This window comes from Hibiscus syriacus, unplaced genomic scaffold (genome assembly GCF_006381635.1).
Source record: "Hibiscus syriacus cultivar Baekdansim isolate YM2019G1 unplaced genomic scaffold, ASM638163v2 tig00110410_pilon, whole genome shotgun sequence".
In the NCBI taxonomy this organism is placed as follows: Eukaryota; Viridiplantae; Streptophyta; class Magnoliopsida; order Malvales; family Malvaceae; genus Hibiscus; species Hibiscus syriacus.
The window spans coordinates 351046-376459 of NW_024062726.1; the positions used below are offsets into that span (position 1 = coordinate 351046).

At 32.7% G+C, this 25414-nt stretch overlaps 2 protein-coding genes across 2 annotated transcripts; both read left to right on the forward strand.

Moving 5' to 3' along the window:
- The first annotated feature begins 11831 nt into the window (after positions 1 to 11831).
- LOC120124051 (zinc finger protein ZAT11-like) lies at positions 11832 to 12362 on the forward strand. The gene has a single exon (XM_039142809.1). The coding sequence runs from the start codon at positions 11832 to 11834 to the stop codon at positions 12336 to 12338; it is 507 nt and encodes a 168-aa protein (XP_038998740.1). The 3' UTR covers positions 12339 to 12362.
- A 2407-nt stretch (positions 12363 to 14769) lies between these two features.
- Positions 14770 to 15264, forward strand: LOC120124026 (zinc finger protein ZAT11-like). The gene has a single exon (XM_039142793.1). It carries the CDS (start codon positions 14770 to 14772, stop codon positions 15262 to 15264), a length of 495 nt encoding a protein of 164 aa, XP_038998724.1.
- Positions 15265 to 25414: the final 10150 nt, after the last annotated feature.

Sequence of the window (25414 nt, forward strand, 5' to 3'; positions counted from 1 at the left end):
TGTACCGTACTCTGCAAGAAAAGCCGTGGGAACTCCCAATACTAAAGTTGATAGTTGCACTGGATATATTCTTTTAACCTGAAATGGTGAGTGAAGAGTGAGCTTTGGGAAGCTCAGTAGTACAAAACTACCAGATGAATGCAATAAGACATCGAGTATAAGGTAAAGCATAAATTACTTAGTGGGATAATCATCATCAAATTCTAGCGGTGAATTCATATTCCATTAGCTAAGTCTTCAGTTACAAACAAAAATTTAAGGTCTAAAGGAAGTATCCAGAGAGATACAGATTCAGAAGATTGAATTGGGGAGTCTAGTGTGTTCCAATAGAACAAATAAATGTGTACAGATCCTTAAAAAATCAGTAGTTTAAAACATATTTTAAACCCACAATAATACACTCTAATCGAACATCGATATGTAGTTCCCTAGAACTGCATCCGTAAGGACTTACCCTAGGCCCATTAGACGTAGGAGCCAACCTAAGAGATTATCTTGGGGGCCTGATAGCCTTCCCAATGGAGTACCTTAGGGCCTAAGAGCTTACCCAAGGAAGTAACTTGGGGCCTTAGAGCCTACCCAAGGAAATGTCTTGGGGCCTTAAAGCTTACCCAAGGTCACCTTAGATCCGTAAAGAATTACCAGCTTAATCAGAGTTGAACCTCCATACTCCATAATCCTACCCAGACAATATCCCAATAATCAGTTCATACAGTAAACAGTAAATTCCATGATCCATAAATCATGAACGCTTATATTTTCCAGTGAAAACATGTAACCAGAGAGCACATATCATGAACCATAGTTCATAAATAATAAATCAATACATCAGTAAATCAGAATATCGAACAGTTAAAAGATTCAATAAATCACTAACTTCGGCAAATCACATTTTAGGACAGATAAAATAATCATATAGCACATAGGGAACACACTAGAGAATCTAGTTATTTTTCAGAGGTACTTAGCAATTATCAAACGGGAAGAACACGAAACTTCTGTAAACTGATTGAATTTTATAAATGAGATCCCTATAAAAAGGGGGTTTGATAGCTAACGGATTCATCGGTCATTCAAGAAGTGCTTTGTAAAGATCATAATATTCAGATATATCAGTAAGGTATTTAGGAATTATTGCATCAAAAATTTATTTAGGATTCAGGCATTCTTGATTCTATCAATAAGGCTTATAAGGGTATTTAGTCATTTAATTCCTGAAAATTTTGATAAATCAATTTAATAAGGGTATGAACAATTTACAGAATTCCAGATTTCAAGCATCTTAACAGATTTTCAATTCCAATCGCACTGTACAATTCCTAGCAAATGCAACACTTATCAATTATGTATGTAGATAAACTTCACGAATATTCATTTCTTAAAATCGGTTGCACTGCAGAATTAAACTTATCACCTTCAGAACCATCTTTAGATATATCATGAGGAGATGAACATGTATTTAAGGAATATTTATTTACTTCCCTTATTGTAATATTATTAGGGAATATCGACCTACTTAGGTCGTACTCTAAAAACCTTAGGGGTTACAACATTTAAAGCTTCACCAGTATCTTCAAAGGTTATCCAAAAGCATTTGTTTAATCCAAGTCCATGAGGTTATTTAGATCATTTTGGTATTCAATGTAGATTTATTTATTCCAGCGCTTAAGGGTATTCAGTTATTACAGGGCTTGGGGGTACTTTAGGTTATTTTACACTTCAGGGGTATTTTGGTCATTTTATAATTCAAGGGTATTTCAGTCATTTCCTTCCGTTCAGCCTTTTCATTTAATTTAAACTTTTCATTTAATTTAAACTTGTCATTTATTTCATTCATTACAAATAATTTAGACGTAAAAAGTACTTACATGGTGTTAGTCTTTAAGTATTTGCTCAAAAATCGTAAATTCTAGGTTTTGAGCCTTTGCGGAGGTTATGAATTGATTATCATTGATTCTTTGAACAAATCATGAAATTAAAAAGTGAATCATTAATTTTATCAGGTCTAAAAACCAATTCTCATGTCAAATCCACTAACAAGAGCAATTCCATATCATTTTTACATCTCAGGGGGAATTTCATAATTTCTTATCCGTTTATTTTTTGTTTTACAACTTTTAACGAGAATAATCATAATTTAAGGTTTATTCAGTTAATCTCTACACTGGTTAATCACTGAACTTGGAATTATTTATTACTAGACTTCTAATTTCAGATAGAGTCATCCGAGTCTTATTACTTGACATATTTTTAATGTATTCGGATCGAGTTTAGAGATAATTAACTACATGCGCGTGGCCAAATATATTCATCCATGCATTAACCAATACCAACATGTTCAATAAAGCATGCAAAAGGTAGTAATGTTTTACCTCAATTTTTGAGCCATATTGGTTAACCAATTAAACTCCGTTTGATCGCTCTCGAACTTTAATTTCACGTTCCATAATGTATCGGATATATGACAAAACCAATTACTTTAGAAACGAAACTTAAACATGAAAATTCGTATAGAATCGGGAGATAAAATACTAAAAAACAGTTAATCAAGTTCGAATTTGACAAAACGGACTTCAGATTCAGACTCAGGACGTTAAAAAACATAAAATATGTGTTTTCAAAAAGTTTGACTTTTTGGTCAAAGTCAACGGTCAAATTGGTCAAAGGTCAAAGTCAAAGCCAAGGGGCTTGGTCAACGGTTCGGGTCAAAGTCAACAGTTCTAACTAGTTCGGATTGGCTCGGTTCGATTTGAGTTAACTCTGCTCGATTCGAGTTGACTAAAACCCATTTTAAGTGGTTCCAGAACCGGGAATGAGGCTCATGCGCACATGGCGGTACATGACGGTGGCGAAAGGTTCGGTTTTGGAGGTCAATTATTCCATAAGAACCCAACATCAAAAGCATCCACATATTTAGCCCAATAATCAACCAAATAGAAGGAAAACAAACAAACAAAATAACCAAGGACTTACCCTTGACGAATGGCGACAGAGCGATGGTGGTGCGTTTCACCGGCTAGTTTTTGAGCGCACGGTGATAGGGATCCAACGGCGGAAACGGTGAGGCAAAAAGGTGTTGGGTCCGGCCAGAAAATCATGAAAATATGAACGTCGAGTTAGTTTTTCAGAAAAGTTTTCAAACGTTTCTCCCCGACGAACGACGGTGGCTGGTCGAAAGTGGCTGACAGTTGTTGGTTTGTGGTGGCTTGGCGTGCCTGGTGGGGGGTGGTCGTGACGAACACCGATCAACGACGGAGAAGACCCGAGGCAATGAGAGTCGAATAGTTTCCTTCTAAAATGCGACGAACAATGGTTGAATTATGTGAACTAAGGATCGGGGTTGGGTCGCAGATTGAATCTGAAGCTGATGACGATGACGATGCACTCCATTATCGGCCGGAGATAGTTGGTTGACGATAGGGCAACATGGATGGTTTGGTTTGGGGTATTCACAAAGATAGGGTTTAGGTACTGAGTTCTAAAAAAGGGGGATAATTTTGGGTTATAACCTAGGTCTTAAACAAGTAAAATATATTTTACTTGGTTCATTCAATAGTAGTGCCCTAGCCTAAATGGATAAGGCATGGGTGGTCATATTGAGGAATAGGAGTTTGAAACTCCTCAACCACATATTCCTATATTTTATATTTAATATTTGCCAATAGAAAATGGGAAAATTTAAGGTTAAGTCCTTAAACTTCCTACATATTCTAAATTGGGATATAAGTTCTAAAAACTTGCAATTTAGTCCCTAAATTTATTAAATAAATTTATAATTTTTATTTCAAAATAGGGTTATGACAATTAATTGTATATTTTTACGAAAAACTTCCCTCTTGATCATGGCACAAAGATCGAAGAGGCCCAAGATCATTCAGCCATAAATAATCCCAGAATTCTACTGTTGAGCCATTACCCGGGTTCCAAACAATTACACTCCTAACATCACTCCGAATGAGGCTAAGGCATCTCTAAAAACGAGAACAAACTCTCTTATTAATGTCCACATGCAAAGTTTCCATCATTTTATATTTACTCTGAATGACATGGGCCTAAAGTTGATTTCAATTAGAAACCAAACAAAAACCAAATTTCATAATGAGAGCTTCATTTTGTATATGTAACCTTCGAAAACCAATACCACCTTGTTGTATGGGTGTGCAAAGGGTATCCCATCGAACAAGATGGACATTCATTTTTTCCTTCATATTTCCCCAACAAAAGTTTCGGATAAAACGCTTTATCTTCCAATAAACCCCTTTTGGAAGATAACAGGTTTGCATCACATATGAAGGAATAGCCGCTAGAACAGATTTTACCAGAAAAATGACCTGGCATTGAGAGGTTTTTAGCTTTCCAACCAGTGAGACGGTCACATACCTTTTGCACCAAATAAGAATACGTCACACAAGTGACCTACCGATGTAAAAGTGGTACCCCAAGATACCTTCTCAAGTCATCCACAAGGGTGAAATGAAATCCCTGGCTAATATCACTCTTTAAAGCCTCATCAACGTTGCTCAAGAAACATATATTAGTTTTGGTGAGGCTTACCTTATTGGCTTGAGGCATCACAAAAATCCCCCAGAACACACTTGATAACATTAAGTTGTTCAAGAGACGCATTTGCAAAGAGGATAAGATCATCGACAAAGAAAAGGTAGAACAACTTCGGCCCTCCACGAGAGATGCAAATTAGCTTCCAAAGTTTATCATTCATAACTCTATTGATAGCTTGAGAAAGTCTTTCCATGCACAAGACAAAGAGCTATGACGATAAGGGGTCCTCTTCGCGAATCCCTCGTGAAGGTTTAAAAGAGTCCGTCGTCACTCCATTCCATAAAATTTGAGTGGAAGCCGACGATTCACAACACATAATAAGTCTCCGGATATCTAGAGGGCACCCAATATCGAAGAGTGTGTCATCAATAAAAGACCATTTCAAATGGTCATAAGTTTTCTCCAAGTCAATCTTTATCGACATCCATCCCTTTATCCTTTTTTTACTTCATCGAGTGGATAACTTCCTGAGCAATTATTCTGTTATCTGATATGGATATACCTGACACAAAGCTAGTTCGGGTCTCCAAAATCCATCCATGAAGTAAAGGTTTTAGCCGGTTCTCGATGACTTTTGTTATAACCTTATACAAAATCGTGCACAAACTAATTAGAAAAAAACTGAGATAAATACATCAAGTGCTCAATTTTTTTGATAAGAACAAATAGGGTCCGATTGATCTCATCCGAAACCACCCCACAGCTGAAGCAGTCTCACACAAAATGAGTAACACTAGGACAAACGACACTCCAATTCTGTTGATAGAAGAAAGCATGGAAGCCGTCAACCCTAGGAGCCTTAGCTAGGTGCATTTCGAAAACAACTCGTTGCAACTCCTCATCACTAATCGGGTTTGAAAGGGTCTCAATTGAACCAACATTAGTTGGGAAGCAATTTTGAATGTCATACATACAACCCACCTCACCAACAGAAGAGAATGGTTTTGCATAAAAGTTGACAACCATAGAACGAAGAAACTAGTCATTCATACACTAACTACCATCATCACACGACAGAGAGTGAATTGAATTACTCGTCTCCTACTACGGGCATAAGCCTGAAAGTACTTAGTGTTACGATCTCCAGACATCACCCAATTATATCTAGATTTCTGTTTCCAAATAGCCTCCTCCTGCTCAAGAATAACATCAAGTTCCTGACGAAGCTTAACCTCCAAATTACATAAAAACATTGAGTGAAGGTTAGCAATGACACAATCTATACCCCTTAGCCTTGTTAAAATAATTTTTTCTGCTTACCAACTAGCCCAAAGGTATGAATATTCTAATCAGCCAAATGAAGCTTCAAATTTTCAAGGTTGTCGAAAGCATCAACATCACAACTATCAGAGCCAAGCTGACTGTAGCACATTTTGAAAGTTTGGATTCTCCTGCCATGAGAAAAGAAAAAGAAGAGGTGATTGGGAACCTCCATGGGCCCTTTTATTAATTCACAAGAGAATGGGGCAATGATCGGACCCAAGCTGATCGAGATGAAGCACCCAACTATCAGAAAACACCTCTATCCATCTCACATTGGCAAAGAATCTGTATAAATGCTTTCTCAACATACCTCAAACCCAAGTGAAAGTAGATCCATGAAACCCAAGATCCATTAAAGCATTATCAAACACAAAATTAGAAAAGCTTCTACTCGGGGAAATACGACCACTCGTACCACCAATTCTCTTATCCAGTTGTAATAAAGAATTAAAATCACCCCGAGAAGACATAGTTTATCATCACCCGGATCAAGCTGAGCAAGTTGATTCCAAAGAAAATAACGAAGCGCCAAATTCAGACTAGCATAAACCACAGTTACAAAGATATCCTTTGGGAGATTCTGTGAGCTGACCACCACGTGAACAAACTGATTCAAGACAGATAAAATATCTATAAAAATCTCCTCCTTCCAAAACAACCATATACCACCACTAAATCCATGGGCTTCCACCTGGAAGGAGTTTGGAAAATTGAAACCCACCTTGAAAGTATCAACATGAGACCCACTCACTCTAGTTTCCAATAGAGCAACCAAGGGCGAATTGAAACACCTAACAAACTCTTTGAAATGAAAAAGATAGGATGGGCTAGCAACACCCTGGCTATTCCATTTCATACAACTAAACATAATAAATAAGGGAAACAATAAAGATAACACCAAGAGAAAGGCTCAAACCTCTCTTGGGGACGAGACTACTTCCACCACCTGCATATCCACTTCATGGCCTTCCACCCTTTCTCCCATAGTATTTAAAAGATGATCGTTAGAGCCTTGTCCCATCGCATCCAAGTTGGAAGCTGTTGCTTGTGTCCAATAGGATAGTAATGCTCGGCTGTCTGGTTTTGGCGAGGACTATTTTTTCACTCGGAGTTGTTTAGAGATGCCCACTTTAATTCCCTTGGCAAGGATGTCAACTTTGTGATTTGCCCAGCCTTTCGTTGAACTCCTTTGATGTGCATGAGTTTAATTTATCGTGATGGGTTTGTGAATCCCATGAGCTCCGTTCTTTTCGTACAAAACAACATTTGGCTCGTGACCCTCCACTGTTGGAGTAACTTGGATTGGTTTGGGGCTAGACTGCATAATCATGTTACTCCTACCCTTTAGATGGCTCCTAGGTAGAACTTTAGGGGTAACAATCTCCAAACTAGCACGAGGCCTCAACGATACCAAATTTGTACCCTTCGAAGATGACGGAGAATCCAACATGAGTTTCATAACAACCTCTCGATTAGATTTAGGTGGTATTTATTTTTACTGTGTAAGGTCTGCAAAGCTCTTATGTCTGTGCTGTGCAGACCACGCGCAGACATTGAGCTTCGCAGACCGTTTATTTTTTAGAAGACAGAAGCTCTTCTAACGTGTGTGCGGTGCAGACCAGAACTTATGTCTGCATACGTATTCTAACCTCTTCAAAGAGGTTTTATATTTAATTTTATATTATATTTTATTTTAATTTTAATATTATTTTTTAAATAAATTAAATATTAATTTTTAATATTATATTATAGATATTAATTTTAATATTAATTTTTTAAATTTATTTTATATCATATAAATTATTTTATATATTATTAAAATTTTATATTTATTTTAATTATTTTGATTTAAGTTTAAAAATAATAATATTTTTTTGGATTTTTTATTTTTAAATTATATTTAAACTTTTTTATACAAAATGTAAGTATTTAAACCACATTGCTTAGGTGATGTTTGTATAAAAATATAAAAAATTAAGATTTAAAAAATATGAAATCATATAATTTATAAAAAGTATATTCTAAAAATATCATATAATTATAAAAATAAATTATGAATATATATTGAAAAAAATTAAAAGTATTATATAATTGCATATTTAAAAAAAAACATATAATTTAATGATCATTTATAAATTTTATTCTGTAAAACTTATAAAACTAATAATGCATGTGATTATGTGAGATTTATAATAGAATTAATAATGTGATGTTTGTTTTTCTAAAAAAAAATTATTATTGTAGTTGTATGAATTATTTAAATTCCAATATTATAAAACTAAAATTATATTGCAAAACTCTTTTAAGTTTAAAAAAACAGTTTATTTTATATTTCAGTTTATTTTAGCAGTCTGCAGACGTTAAAAAATAAACATTCTTCTTGCAGACTGCAGACTTTTGGTCCACCTCTTCTGCTGCAGATGTCTGCAGATGTAGTCCGCAGACTGCAGACCTTTTACCTCTTCAAAAACAAACACCACCTTACCCTTATGCTCCGCCTACAGATAATCTCCCACATTTGGGTTGACGTTCTCAACATTGCCAAGGTTCCCATCTGCCAAAATAATAAACAATGATTGAGGGCCTAGGTTAGGGTTAAAATTCCTCACATCGCTGGTTTCAGTTACCTTCTTGGTTCGATTTCATCGATTCTTCACTACCATCTAAGGTCCATAGAGGATATCTCCTGAAGGTTTAGTTGCCACTTCCTGATGAGGATTCTCGGCTCATTCTTTCACTTGTTTAACGCCCTTATTCATTTCCAAATCACACAATTCCTAGTAATGTCCATACACTCCACACTTGAAGCATATCTGCTGCAAACCTTCGTATTTAATTTGTTAAACAAAGTCATCTATGCCAATACAAGGTAGCAGGGGTTCACTAAGGCCCACAACCACTGCCATTCTAGCAGACTTACCCCTTTCGCCAGCAGTTGTATTGTAATCCACCTTAATCACTTTCCCTACCTCTGAAGTGATAAGTCAAAAAAGAGACTTAGAGTAGTATCTATAAGGAAGACCCGATAAACAAATCCAAGCCATTATCTGAGACGGGATGATATCGGAAGTGTTAAAGTTTCGACACCAAGGTTGGACGATGAGATAGTTATCGAATATCACCCAAGGTCCTTCCGTCAAGATCTTTGAATAATCTTCCTCAAGTTCCAGTTTGACAAAGAAGTAGTCATTTTTAAGATCAACTAATTGAAAACAACCCTGGAGTTGCCAAATAATCTGGATTTTGTTCTAAAGAACACGATAGCCGATTTTCCTTGTCGATAACCTGATAATTACCGAACGCCTCATGTTATGATCAATAGATTAATGAACTTTCTTTGAGAAACGAATGATGATGTAATCCCCGTTTCGATCAACCACAACATCGCCTTCATCAATTGGCATATCCACATCCCCAAAAGGAGAGTTCGATGTGAGATTAGACCCTCTTGCCCTAGTCACCATAGCATCATAAAAACGCACTGCAAGAGAAGGAAGGGTACTGGTCGGTTCTATACCCGCAGAAAGATCATTCATCTAAATATCTGCTTCAGAACTTAGAGAAACCCTATTATTCGAGATCGACATCTCTGCAGCCATCACACTAGACTCATCGATATTCTTCATTTCCCCCCAATTCTGTTGATCGCATCCTCCAAAATAGACCTTGACCACTCCATTGAAGGGGAAACAACCGACCAGCGACCACCAGGGGCGGTGGCGTTGACACTTGCATGCAAACCTTAAACTTTGCGAATATTGAAAAACCCAGAGCAAACCCTACTATTATTGCTTTATTTAAATTAACTGATAATTAATTTTTTTTGTTAGTTAACCTTCTTTCTATTTATTAAGGGATTTAAATAAAGATGTAATCATACCAAATTGGGAAAATTTTCGAGATAATGTTCTCGAATTTTTTATTTAACGATATAACGTACTCCCAAGATTAATTGCTCAAATAGGGCGAATTGCACAGTGTTGGCCGTAGGTCGCCATGCCTTCCGGGCGACCTACGGCGTGGCAGCTTCCCAGCATAGGTCGCCATGCACTCCGGGCGACCTTGTAGGTCGCCATGCACTCCTGGCGACCTTGTAGGTCGCCATGCACTCCTCCTGCTCCTCGCGTGATTCCTCTTGCCCTCGGATGCCCTCGCATAGCTCGCTCGAATGGCCTCGGTCGGATGCCCTCGGTCGGATGGCTTCGGATGCCCAACGTGTTGGAACGTGCATGACACATGCAATCTCTCTCATAGCTCGCCGGGAAGACATGGCGACCTAGTAGGTCGCCCAGATGGCATGGCGACCTACGACCAACACTGTAGATTTCACCTTATTTGAGCAATTAATCTGAGGAGTGCATTATCTCGTGAATTAATTTATTCGAGAACGTTATCTCGAGAGTTTAGCCATACCAAATTAGATAAGAATATAACAATGATAAAACACTCTTATTAAATATCAAATATTATCGTGCACAAATCAAATTACCTAAATGGTTAAAAGAATTATTATTGTTTCTAGAGATATCAGATTTGAGCATCAACGTCTGCGAACAGAGGTGTTTGAGCACATTAATTGTCAAATGATTTAAAATCTTTAGAATAAACACTACTTTATAATCACATTAGTTTAATAAAAATATTATTGTATTTTTGAACTTTAGAATCTAAAATTTTTATGAAATTGAAACAATCTCATACCAGATATGCTTGATGTCTGTGTATTATGCTTAATTAACGAAATGGAAGGGATTGCGGTCTAGAAACAGCCCACAGTGAGCAACAAATCAACGTCTGCTGCCCATTTTGCTTGACAAAAACTAGGGAACAAGAGGCCTGCAACAGGCAGCTGGTTTATCTGCATTCTTATCAACAAAAGAAAAGGGTTTGAACATTGAAGGTTTTCTTATATGTTGACCAAATTACAGCTTTCATTTCCGATTTCAATTTCTTCTCGTTCGTTGGCTCATGCTTATGACTTTGAAGTTACGTCATGAATGCCATCATCGCATGCGATTATTGTACATTAAAATAAACGAGTTTATCATCTCAAGTAAAAGCAAATAGACGTGGAAGTAAAACCCTGAAAATTTACAATAAGCAATGATTATATAAAAATTAGGGTTAACTCCAAATTTGTCTATTATCTTGAATTTATTTATTTTTTGAGTTAATCTGTTGATCTCAAAGGTTAGGATGACAATGGATCAAGTCAAATTTTTGATCTACTCGAATTTGATCTAAGATTGAAGTCTTTCAATCATATTCAACCCAAATCGAATTTAAAAAGATCTCATTTAATCCCAAATTTGACCCTTTATTTTAGGTTAAAATCTGCACCTAGCCCGACTCGATCGATATATAACTCATTTTTATTAGGTAAAGTGAAGATCTAATTGAAGAAAAAAATATAAGTGAGTACAATTACAATTACTATTACAATTATTTCTAATATAAAGGGTAATTGTAATATTATTTTGAGTCGAATTGCCATAAATTCAAATTCAAACTTAAATATTAAAAAAACCCCAATTTAACTTGAATCAAATTAGATCGAATGAGAACATGTAAGATAAATGTGAAATTGTGATCCCTAGTAAAGGTACTAATAGTTGGTGCTTTACCTAATACATCAGTTTACCTAATACATCAGTAGATGTCGTGCAACAAAAAGTAGCCGAAGCTTCAGCGAGAGTCACCATTATAGCTCGCCACTCGTGACCTTGTCTCTACTACATTTCCTCACGTTTGACCAAATCCAGGATTCTTACTTTTCTATTACAAGACAACACGTTGAAGGGTTTCATTTAAAGCTCATGATTCAGCTTCCATGTCCCTGCAGACACATGGGGTTGTTTTGTTTCTCTCTTTTAGAATAGTCAACTTAGCAGTCAAACTTCCCACCCTATTCAGAGTATAATTGAGTTTTCCCTTCCTTATATACACTTCAAACACCCGGTTTCCATTTCTCATATTCCTTTAGCCATAAACCCTGAATTCATATTGAGATGAAAAGAGGAAGAGTGTGTGTAGAGATTCAGGGTTTCGACGTTGCGAAATGTCTGATGCTGCTATCTCAAGGCCTAGAAACCGAGCAAAAACACCATTCGGCCAGCGATGTTTTCGAGTGCAAAACTTGTCAACGGTGCTTCCCCTCGTTCCAGGCATTGGGGGGTCACCGAGCAAGCCACAAGAGACCCAAATTGGTGGGGGACAAACCAAACAAAACAACGCATTTCCTTAGTTTATCATCCACCGAGTCCAAGGCTCATGAGTGCTCCATTTGCGGCCAAGTGTTTTCAATGGGACAAGCTTTGGGTGGCCATATGAGGAGGCATCGGATCGCCATAAACGAATGCTTCTTGCCGTTTCCGCTCTCTTCGACGGTCCCGGTGTTGAAGACATCGAATAGTAGTCGGAGGGTTGTTTGCTTGGACCTGAATTTGACGCCGTTGGAGAATGATTTGCAAGTTTTGTTTGGGAACAAGGCTCCCAAGGTTGATATTTGCATTTGATACAACATGTGAATGTTTTTTTTTCTTCTTCTCTTCTTTTGATTTGTATTTATTTGGCTTCCTCATCTGTTCATATGTTCTAGTTGAAATATAATTTTTTAATAATATTATTTCATTCGCTTTTTCCTTGAAATATCATGATTCTAACATATAATAACTAATAAATTAATATTGTTAAGACACCAAAAAATAATAACACATCACAGACGTTCGAATACCTCTGTAAATGCTAATGCTCGAATGTAAAACATCTAAGAACAACCACTCCACTTCTTTAAGTATTAAGGTACCTTATTTCGTACATCATCATCTTTTTTAACACAAAGTTATTCAAAGTATGTTCATTTGTACACAATAATTTTTATTACTTAATTTTATTTTAATCAAAATATAAAAAATTTAAATTTATGAATAAATTTTATACATCGAATATTTTTACTTTATCAACCGTTATCTCTTCAAGTTTGTACTAGTTTGATACTTTTTATTATTAATTTTTCAGCCACTTAGACACTAATTTAGATTTTCACCGTGATTTATCGTGATCGATCGTCGCATTGACCTTCATCGTTAATGATTATTAGACTCAAAATTTTTAAATATTTTATTTTAATCATTTAAGTTCCAATCTAACCTTCATTTTTCCTAAATCCTAATGATACGTGACTTTGGTCAATCATAATGCTAATAAGATGAAAATTAGAAGAATAGGGGAGCTTGGAAATTGTTTTGCTATAATGAACCATAACCATTATCATAAGAGATAATCAAGGTTGAATGAACAACAGATCGTAAAGCTCTCTAATGCAAAACAACAAAAATAATTATGTAATTTGAATACAAAAAACATATGTAAAAAAAAGCCAAAAAACACCATACTACTAAGGCCTCCAATATTACGGTACAAGAACGAGAAAGCCACGCTCCAAGCATTCTTTATTTCAAATTAGAACTCGAATCTTTGAACCATCCAATAAACAATTGAAATCTCCTACAAATTCAACATGAAAATGGTGATGTGAGTGGAAAACCTGGCAGGCCTACAACTTTGATTCCATAATATCAATATATGCTTTACACATACCTGTAAAAACATGTTTTAATGTCATCATTTTAATTCTTCATGGGAAATAATATTTCATCCGATAACGAACAATGAAAATTAGATGATATATAAAAACATTTAATTCTCAAGTTTTTCTCACAATAAGTCGTCATATATTTTTTTTCTTGTACATTAGATTTTCTGAGGATCCGATGTTTCTATCCAAAAGTATGTCAAAATATAATTTTGAGATAAGATAAAATAAATAAATTATAGAGATTGTGTAAAATAGATAACTTTATAAGTGGAGCGTTTCGTGTATATATTGGTATACAATTATATTAATAAGTGGAGCTATGAAGGCACCTAATGCCCATAAAGAATGCCCCCGTCTCCAGCCCTGAAAGTCTGAAACATCCCGCGCCGCCATGAAAGCTGAAGCTTTTCTTCCTCGTACCCAGGGATGGACCGGGGTGGGTGGGGCAGTCGCCTACCTGAAATTTTAAAATTACCTTAAATTTTAGATTTTTTTGATGAATTTTCTATTGAAAATATATTTTCGACCCCTAAAAGTTTATAAGTTCAAGCTCGCCACATAATATAAAATCGTATGTATGTCCCTGTATACGCGTAAATTTCAACAGTGGTAGCTACCCTTATTTCTCCCTTTTTGTACGAGGTTTACCATGTCTGAAGCAGACAAACTTATATCTAAGAAATTGAATTAATTAATGAAAATATGATTTCCGAAGTTTCAGTGATAGTTCATAGGCTTTTGTGACATTCTCATTTGTGTAAGCATTTACGATTGGTGTCATTCTAAAAAGGCTCCCAAATCCATTCTTTTAATGCCATGAAGGACCCAGCTTTATAAATTAAGCAATTATCAAATAGCAAAAGAGTTTTGTGCTTCGATTTGACTAGTTCGGGGAATGGTTCGTAAAGCAAGCATTGTTTGGGGAAATGGCTCCAATATTTGTTAAATATAAAAATTGAATAAACTAGTCCAATCCAACCAAACTTTTTCTGAATTTCTCTGTTTGTATGTGTGGCCACACTACTATATGTTGACTATAAATGCCCTTTGGGTCCATAGATTTCCCCACAAACAGAATAATATTTCCGAAGTTTCAGTGCTCGTTCACGGCCATAGCAGCTCGCCATTGGTGACATTTTCTGTCGCATAATTCATACGTATGTTGCATTCATTTCCTTTTCGGCTGCTAAAAAAAGCACCAAAATTTATTTAATGCCATAAAAGGCCAACCTTTCAACTTTTAGTTTCAGTCAAATAGAAGATCCTTGGTGCAAATTATTCATATAAATACAAGCTCTAATGTTTCATAGTCATCAACCTAAAACATTGCCTCTAATTGTCGGTTAGAGATGAAGAGAGGTCTTGAAAATGAAGAGAGTGTGATACTCGAGTCCATGGACATTACAAAATGTCTGATGTTTATGTTTCAAGGCCTAGAAACCAAGCCAAAACCAGACCATTCTGTCGACGACAATGTTTTCGAGTGTAAAACTTGCCGTCGTCGATTCTTGTCGTTCCAAGCATTGGGAGGGCATAGGTCGAGCCATAAGAAGCCCAGATTGACAAGGGATAATGAAGAATCAGCAAATGGATCAAAGGCAAAGATCCACGAGTGTGCAATATGCGGTAAAGGGTTCGCAATGGGGCAAGCTTTGGGAGGCCATATGAGGAAGCATAGAGCTTCCATTAATGAAACTTGGAAGCCTGCATTTCCTTCAAATCTGCCCGTGTATTGCAGATCGAATGGCGAAAGTTTGGATTTGGACTTGAATTTGACTCCTTTGGATAATGGTTTGCGAGCAATTTTTGGGAAAATGGCTCCCAAATTTGATCTTAGCTTTTGATGATACCCCCTTAACAACATTCTTAATTTTTCGTTTATAATTTTCATGCAAGTGAATGTAACTGACGATTCTTTTCTTCGATGTAGCAATGATCGAAACTCATAATTAATATTACATTGTTTCCCCCCCCCCATTATTTTCCATTTGTTTTCGCTCCCCTTGATAATATATCTAAACAAGGACCGAATTATGATCAACGTTGTGTTAGTAATAAGATGAGAGTTAATGAATAAGTTATCAATTTAAAATCTAAACATTATATTATCATGGTCTAATTTTTTTTAATTTTGTGAACAGTGTGAGTCCAATAGAGGGGGATCCTAATTTTTTAAATTTTAAAATTGATAGAAATATAAAAAAAATATTTAAACTTGAAATATCATGGTCTAATTTTTAAATTGATAGAAATATAAAAAATATTTAAGCTTGAAAGATGTAGGTCATAGTTTAATCTGTCTAATGTTAAAATTAAAAGAGATCTAAAAAATAATTTAACTATAGAAAAATTAGAATAAAACTTAATTTATCGAATTCAAAACTAAAAAAGAATTAAAAAAACAAATCAACCTAAAATACTGAGAACATGATCTTCTCACGAGACGATATTATCTCCTTGAATATATATATATATATTCTTGTTTGCAATATGAGATAGTCAAACCGTTATTTTTGAGAAGGTGTATCTGACATAAAGACATGAGCTTCGTTAAAAATCATTTGTAATCCTAAATGAAGGTAAATAAAAATTATATGTAATGGAGAAAAAAGAATACCCAATATTAAAGTATTTACAAAACTCAGTATATAAACCATTGCGCCGAACTTAACAACCAAACTAACCCACACAAGGCCGCCGATTATGACACATACCAGACCTTTCTAGTTGGACTATTTCTGAAAATCTGCAGCAATCACGTATTAACGATCATCAAGTAATACTATTGATAGAAACTCAATCCAGACTCAATGAAACCATTTGAATTGACAAACAACTGTAACACTTCAAATTTTGGGTTAGGAGTTTTGGGTTTACCCGAGAGGTAAATAAAACCTACAAAATTTATAATTCAAATCGTTGGGCTTAATTGGGTTGGTCTTGGGCCCAATTAGCCATAAATAAGGGATTTTGCATAGTAGGAAAATGAGGAGGGGCCAACAATATATTTACCTTATTTTTTTAGGATGAAAGCTTTTATATCTCTCATTTCATTTTCTTCCTCTCATTTTTCCATTTTCTTCTTTTTTTTCTCAAGCTCCTTAAGCCAAGGTGAGTCATTGAACCATTTCTTACCTCTTTCAAGTTTAATTTTCGTTCGTAATTCCACAAGCAGCATGGATTTAACCATTCAAGCTATGGGTTCTTTGTTTGCAATAGAAAGTTGGGGGTTTTATCATCCAAGTTATGGTGGGGGATGATTTCTATCTAAAGGAGTTCAATTTCGAAATTCAATCAACAAGGTAGTGTAATTCTAATCCTTTGGAGTATTAAGTTTCCTTAAATTTCAAGAATTTGCTAAGATTTGTATAGTTGAGCATATTAGGGTTTAAACTTGATTTCAAGCTTAAATCACTTTTTAGGTGTTAAGAAAGAGTTTTTAAGACAACTAAAGACCCTAAATAACTTACTAGAACTTAAGAATCAGTTTAGGAACTAACCCAAGTCATTTAGGATGATTTTGGGTGTTTTATCTATCTTAAAATATCAACTTCATGGTTCAAGTATCGATATTGGGATGAACAATATTGATATTGGTTAAATTGGGGGTAAAATTAGGGTTTTCAGAGGAGAGTATCAATATTACCATGGTTAGTATTGATACTACAGACTAGCAAAACTGATATTGAGGCTCCAATTTCACAGCAAAATACATTTTTTGTATCGATACACATAGGAGTATTGATACTTGACCCTAGGGTATCGATACTACAACTTGAGTATCGATACTACCCACATTAGATGATCAGTTTTGACTCGATTAAGGTCCGTAAGAGCTTAAGATGATCCGTAAGGATAAAGCTAAGTCCATGAGGGATAAAAATGGTCAAAGGGGCCTAGAGACACTCGTAGGAGTGGGTTACAACCAATGTAACCATAGCAGGCGTAATGCGCCTAAGTATCTTCAGTATACACGTAACAGATATTTATGGATGGAGGATCTGTGCATAGGGTGTACCGCTAAGAGGTATGACCAAGAAATCAGTTTATGAAACAGTAATGTCGTATACCGCTAGGAGTGAGAATCTTTTTTGGCTATTGTGAGTGATGAAGATGTGTCGAACCTGCTCGTACACCTGAAATGCTTCGTTCAACGTGGTGGAATGATTTCTCTTGCTCACCTTATCCAGAAAACCCGTGAAACATAACCAACGACGCTGAACAAGTTTTGCTGAGTTAAGCCGATGTGTTTCTCCTCTTCCTCTCGCTCCCTGACGCTTCATTTTCCTGACTTGAGCTTTTGCTGAATATGATTTAGGGCTAATCAACTTTAAGCATTTACTTTTCTTCAAAAATATCAAACTTTATAAATTTTTATTATATCCAAATAAATCTTTAACAACAATGGTCAATTTGATACGTCCTTAATTTATAATAACCCCCGGGCCTGGAAACCCTTTCCCTTTTCAAAATACAAACACTAATTACTAACAATTAAAGATTATATGTATTTAAAAAATGATAGCATAATGAAAAATCATTCATGCTATGGCAGATTTAAAAATAGTTTTCAAAATGAGTACTATATATTAATAATATAAATTTTCATACAAAGTGAGCACGAATAAGATTTCAGGATGAGTACTACCAATAAAATGGACAACTAACAAAAGAAATCGAATTTAAGAGCGGGCACAAACACATACATCCACCAATGCATTCATGCATTTCTATTAAAGTTGCTCATGAATTTTGATCAAATATATAATTTAATACATAAATTTTAATTAAATGTGTAATATGATATATAAATTCTGGTTTGAAATAGTTAGTTTTTATAAAGGTAGACCAGCTAAAATGAAATCATAAAGATTTTGGCAGGAAAAAGTATATTTTTCCCATTGAATTAATTTAAAATCTTATGATTTTTAAGGGACTATAAGTAATTTTCTCATTTTATGGGAGGTAGTTTTCACCCATGAGTGTTGTTATACAAATGTAATGGAATTTTAGCTTTGATTCAATTATATATATTTATAAAAAATACATCTATTTGTTTCAAGGATAAATCTTCCACGCTCGACGAGCACCGATGAACATCACTAATGATGAGTACCATTAATTTAATTTATAAAAAATTAAATTCTAAAAAACTCAACGGATAATTATAAATTAGTTAAAAATTTAAAGGTAAATTATTTAAAATAAAGGGTAAAATATATCAGTGACCACCTAACTATTGTCCCTTTTCATTTTGACTACTATTTTTGAAATTTTGTCAATTAGGTCACTCAACTATTTAAACATATTCAATTAAGCTGCATATCGTTAATATTTATTGGAGAAGCTGATGTGCCAGTTAAAATATTTGGTATAATTACACATTTGGTCATTGTTACTTATATATTCTATCAATTTGGTCCTAATTTTAATAAATTAAAATAAATTTAACCCTTCAATCAAATGGTGTCATGTGTAATAACATGTGTCACCATCCTATTGGACAATTAAATTTATTTAATTTTTAATTTAATATATTTTCTCACCAATCCGAGCATGACACGTATTACCCTCTAGAGGAAAGAAAATTTTGGGGGAATCTAACATAGGGTTCCTCGGTTGAAGAAACAATGCTCAATCATTAAACCAAAGTAGTTAATTGGTTCAAATTTAACTACATATGTTATTTATGTTGTATATTAATGTAAACTTAAATTCTTAATATTTTATATATCTTAACTTAAATTCACATATTAATTTTACATCATAACATTAAAAATATATTTTATTTTTATATTAACTTATTAAATATATTTTATTCTTGTCTTAACCTAAAAATATATATTTTAGTCTTTATCTTAACTTAAAAAATATATTTTATTCTTATCTTAACTTATTACATAAATTATATTCTTAACTTAAATTATTAAATATTTTATATTCTTATCTTAAAATATTAAATATAATTAATTCTATTTTAACTTAAAACATATATTTTATTTTTATCTTAAATTTAAAATATAATTTTATTTTAACTAAAAAATTATTTTTACCTTAACTACAAAAAATATTATATTTCTATCTTAAATTTAAAATATTATTATAATAAAATATAAATATTTAAGTTAAAATTAGAATAAATTATATTTTTTAATTTAAGATGAGATTAAAATATATTTTTTAAATTAAAATAAGAATAAAATATATTTTGAGGTTACGAAAAGAATAAAATATATTTAATAAATTAAGATAAAAAATATTTTTAATGATAAGATGTAAAATTAATTTAATATGTGAATTTCAGTTAAGATATATAAAATATTAAGAATTTCAATTAAGATATATATATAATATATGTAGTCAAGTTTGAACCAAATAACTACTTTGGCTCAATGGTTGAACCTTCAAAATTTTCTTTTCTCTAGAGGGTGACACATGTCACCTCTAATTGATGAGAAAATATATATTAAATTAAAAATAATTAATAAATTTAATCATCCAATCGGATGGTGACACATGTCATTACACATGGCACCGCTTGATTTTATTTAAGGGTTAAGTTTATTTAATTTATTAAAATTATGACCAAATTGATAGAATATATAAGTAAGAGTAACCAAATGTGTAATTATATCATATATTTTAATTGTCACATCAGCTTCTCCGTTAAATATTAAGGCAAATGACTTAATTGAATGCATTTAAATAGTTGAGTACTGGATTGACAAATTATCAAAAATGATAGTCAAAATGAAAAGAGACAATAGTTAGGTGGTCAATGGTATAATTTACCCTTGTTTTAAATAATTTATCTTTATATTTTGAATTAAATTATAGTTAATAAGCTCTTTAAAATTTTAAATTTTTATAAATTAAATTAATGGTGTTCATCATTAATGGTGTTCATTGCTTCTGGAGCGTTGAAGAATTTTCCTTTGTTTTAATATTGGATAAGTATACAATATTTAAATGTAAAATGATGCTATGCGAGTAAAAGTTTTAATAATTTGTAAAAATTAAATCAAATTAAAATTTCAGGTATACAATTCTATAAAATTAAAGTTCATATACGTTCATGTATAATTTTAATATGAGTAACTACACATATAGTCATTAAACTTTAGGATCTATCTCATTTTGGTCACTAAACTATAAGAAGTTTCAATTTTTTCATTAAACTTTTCGAATTGATTTTTTAGTCATTGGGTTGCTAAATCAAGTTGTTCTATTCCCCATTTTCTATATTAAAAAAACCTATTAACTCTTTCGGTTTCCATCCTCGATCATTGTTCGTAGTAAGATCGGTATAAAAACCTTTACATTTATCTATTATTTCTTCTCTTCGGATTGATTTCCTATGAAACTCTTTCAAAATCGATAAAAAAAATCATCTAAAGATTTGACCTTTAATGCTTTGATCTATTATGTGGACTATCTGATAAGTCTAGTTTCGAGGTATGTTGTTTGTATTATAGTAATAATACTTCTCATCATTCGAGTTTTTGAATAAATACCATAAACCCCTCAAATTCGAGAAAACCCTCAAACCTCTAAAAATTATGTTTTTAAGTTTAATTTTGTGAGATTTTTATATAAAAAATCTAAATTGATAAAGTGATAAATTGATCAATGTTTAGGATTTTCACAGAAGACATAAAAATATCATTTTCAATTATTGATAAAAATGGGGAGGAAAAGTCCTATGAGGCGTTTGGTTCACAGAATGCAGGATTACCTTTGGGAATAACATTACTGGAATGTAACATTACCTTAAGAATGTAAAATTATTGTGTTTTGTTGGAGGAATATAAAATTACTTAAATACATATTTTTTTAAATTATCCTTGTGATATATGTTTTTTTTAAATTAAAAATTAATATTAAATTATAAATATTTGAATGAACTTTTATAGAAATATTTTAATCGGTATACTATTTAACTTTTGAAAAAAAATACATTTAATTTATAATTAATATATTAAAATTATATTTTTAAATAATTTTCATAACCATCATATTTATTTATATAAAATAATAATATAATATGAAAATAATAATATTATAATCTCGAGCTGATAAATATATTATTTTTTAATGTATAAGATCTACTTTTAATAACTTAAAGTTAGACATTATTTTAAATAATTATATTTTTACATCATATTATTTTTCACCTCATAAAATTATAAATAATTAATATATTAAAAATATAAAATATAAAATAATTTTAAATACTAAAATTTATTAATATTTTTATTAAATTAAACTATTTTTATATTATTATTATATTTATAATTTTGGGTGAAGTACAAAAAATGAGAATTGAAAAGGATCATTATAAAAAGAATTCAATAGTCTAGGGACATTCTTGTCCAAAGTGGTGGGAATTGTCTAATGCCTAAGAATTTGAATGTAATAACATTTCCACTATTTTAACCCAAAAATGCTACTATTGGGAAAAGATTATTCCCTAGAAATAATATTTTTTGTGAACCAAATTTGAGAATGTTATTCTGAAAAAGATTATTCTCCTTAATGATATTCTTTTCCGCGAACCAAACGCCCCTTTAAGTGTTGATGAAAAAAATGATATTTTTGGTTCCCATAAGAATTTGGATGCAATAACGTTCTCTTGTGTTTTTTTTACACCCATTGCCATTGGTAGTGCATCCAACACAAATTGTTGGTCCAAGTTGATATTTTCCATTTGGGGTTGGCTCCTCACATTGGATCCATGATGATTAGGTTTTCATATTAAATGGGCTTAGCTTCAAGCTGTATATACTCATTACTTAGAGCTGGTCCTGTCAAAATCTTAAAGCTATCTATCAAATGATAACCTATAATCTTGAATATTGAATAAAACACATTTAGAAGCTGTTAGTTTATTCATGAATTTATAAATTTCTTAATTTCTTCAAGATTTAATTTTGGGTTATTTTACCATGCTCTATATTTTAAAAAAAAATTAATTAAAATTTCAAAATATCATAATTTTATTAATCAAAATCTTACCATCAGTTTAGCTACATAATTACTATTATTAGATTTGAGTTACACCTACTATGTAGACAATTTAGATTTATCCTATTAAAAAATCAACAATATCTACACGAACCAAGTGGTCTATGTGGTAAAGGAATTGTTGCTTTAAATATAATTAATTTTCTTAAATATATTCCCATTTTGTTGGGGTTGGTTCAATGACTAGGAAAACCATTGATCCACTGCTGTGCAGCAGATAACACGAGAAAACCATTCACTAATCTTTGCCAAACGCATTAACCATGTTTCTTTTTTCTTCTCTCTTAGCTTCAGGTGCATGCCTTTCTCCGCAAGTATTTTCCAACGAATCACGTATATATGAACAAAGTTTATGCGAGGGTCTTAATAATGCAAACTCCTTCACATAATTTAAAACTGGAAACGAGAATCCAGAGCTCATTAATTGTTGGAGCACAACTCACAAGAGTGCAGCTAAACGTCATTGCTTACCCAATTCATACCACGATTTTACCAATAGCAGAGCTTCAAATAACTAGGCAAAAAATGTGATTGGACCCAAGTGCCATGAACCCTGCACGTCGACAGGTTGAACTTCTTTTAATATATACACTCACAACTAACACTTCTTGACATGCAATAAAATATTAGCAATTATGCTCCCATGAAATAATGCTTCTCGTCTGTCTATAGAGTAGTTTGATTGCAGGTTCTTATGATTGATTATGATTTGCTTTATGTTGTTTATCGAAATTTCCACTTTTGAAACCCATTTTCTATTGTGAAGCCATGTTCTTTTTCCTACCTTTTCTTTTTTTCAACCATAATCAATTGATTTTTTTCTTTTAAATCCTAAAGTGGAAAAAGGGGAAACTAGAGGACCATAATGGCACTTAGTTCTCAACGGTGGTCCATAATAATAATGCTTCAATTCATTACCGAAACTTGTGAACGAGCGCTTCACCCCGATGATAAAAGTTGAGATTCTAATCTTATCATAAGTGAATCGTATGCCAGTTTTAATTATATAACTTGTAATTAATTTTGATGGTAATTGTCATTCTAATTAAAGATCATAATTTCAAAAATATCAAGATGAAATAATTTATAGTAGTAGCATGTAGTTCACTCCTGATTTTGACGGAATGTGCAATCGATGATAGATTGATTATTGGTTGATGTCAAAGTATTTCGTATTTATAAGGAGATAGAACCTAGAAAGTTAGGGTGAGACAATTTTATCTATATCGCATCCCTTTTCTTTATCTTGATTGAAGGAATTTATATTGAGTCAAGGAGACAATGTCAATCAAAGAATCATTATGGCTACCGTAAACTGGTAGGCTAGGTGGATAAAATTTAACTTTCATATGTGACATGAATATGTTAGATGTCACGTCAACAGATCACGACTTTTTGAGAGATATTAGATATTTCAAATCCTTCTTTCAATGATATTCTCTATCTCTTCTGAAATTTCTAAGTATCGAAAATTTAGTGATATTTTTGAATTTTTTCAATAGTACAAGATACGATAGTACAAGATACGAAAATAATTTTCGGATCATCTTCGATAACGGGTACAACGAATCTCAAAATCATAACGAGAATTATATGGAGACCCCATGTAATTGATGTAATGGTGTTAATGATTAGGAGACTTAACTCTAATCATGTCAATTTAATCACAAATTAATTGGATGCATTAATTTGGAATTGAACCTTTCTATTAACTAATCCACTTTCGCTTGTATTATATTAATCATGGCCCAAAGCTAGCTTAAAGTTGGGTTTCACATGCGATTAATCATCGTCTCCGTACCTAATTTGTAGTTGTTTAAATGTACAATGGGATCCAGCCGATGGAGCAAATATTCCTTGGACATTTCCTTCTTCTCCATAGAGATTAGGTTGATAATTTTATATAGATATTAGTGAATCGAGTCACATTTAAACTCATATGATAATATATTTTATTTTCTTAAACATGAATAAGGTCGGATTCAAATTTAATATTCATATATTTACAGTTAAATAATTTAGACAATGATATTTTATTTTATTTATAAAAAGCTACTAGTTTTATTAAAAATAAAAAATAATCAGAATTACAATGAAGATTTACGAGTGCAACCATAAACGTAAACTAAATTATAATTAAGAAATTTTTCTATAACCATTAACACAAAAACTAGTCACATAGATCACACAATGACCATAAAAGGAAAATGTTAAAAAAACCTAACAAAAGCTCGAATAAAATAAAGATACGAACAAATCTGACTGCATCGGCAAACGAACCACAAAAATAGATGAAACTACTAAAAGACCATCGACAAATCATAAATCAGAATCAAGTAATGTGAGAAAACTATCCACGGGCGCAAAACGAGTATCCAAATCAATCTGATGATCCAAAACAGGGAAGATCAACATGATAACAAATAAGCGCCATCTTGATCAGTCGTGACGATGTCAAATCAAACCTGTGTAAAAAGATAAATAAAAACAACGGTAAAAAAATCATAAACTACCAAAAGGCAGAGAAAAACATGCCACAAAGGTAGAGATAAACGTGTCATAAAGACAGAGAACATGTCACAAAGACATAATTATTCTTGTTAAAAAACTAAAAAGAAAAAATATAACCGGCGGGCGACAATCAGCATCAAAACAGGTTCCGCCGTCGGTTAAACAAAATTAAAGAATAAAAAATTGGATTGATCAATAAGATTGACAAAATTGTAAAGGAAAAAAAGAGGAGGAGAATGAAAGCGGCTAGAGTTTTTTTTATAATAGGAGTAATATGACAATGTTATTGTATTTAAATTATAATTTAAACAAACTCAAATTATTTAATAATAGTGTGATCCTACCATTCTTCTTCTAAAATATAAATTAATTAGATAAATAGAGTTAAAAAAATGGTGATTATTTAGTATACTAATGATTGAGTATTTTAATTTTATAAGATTAAAATCCGAAATCAAT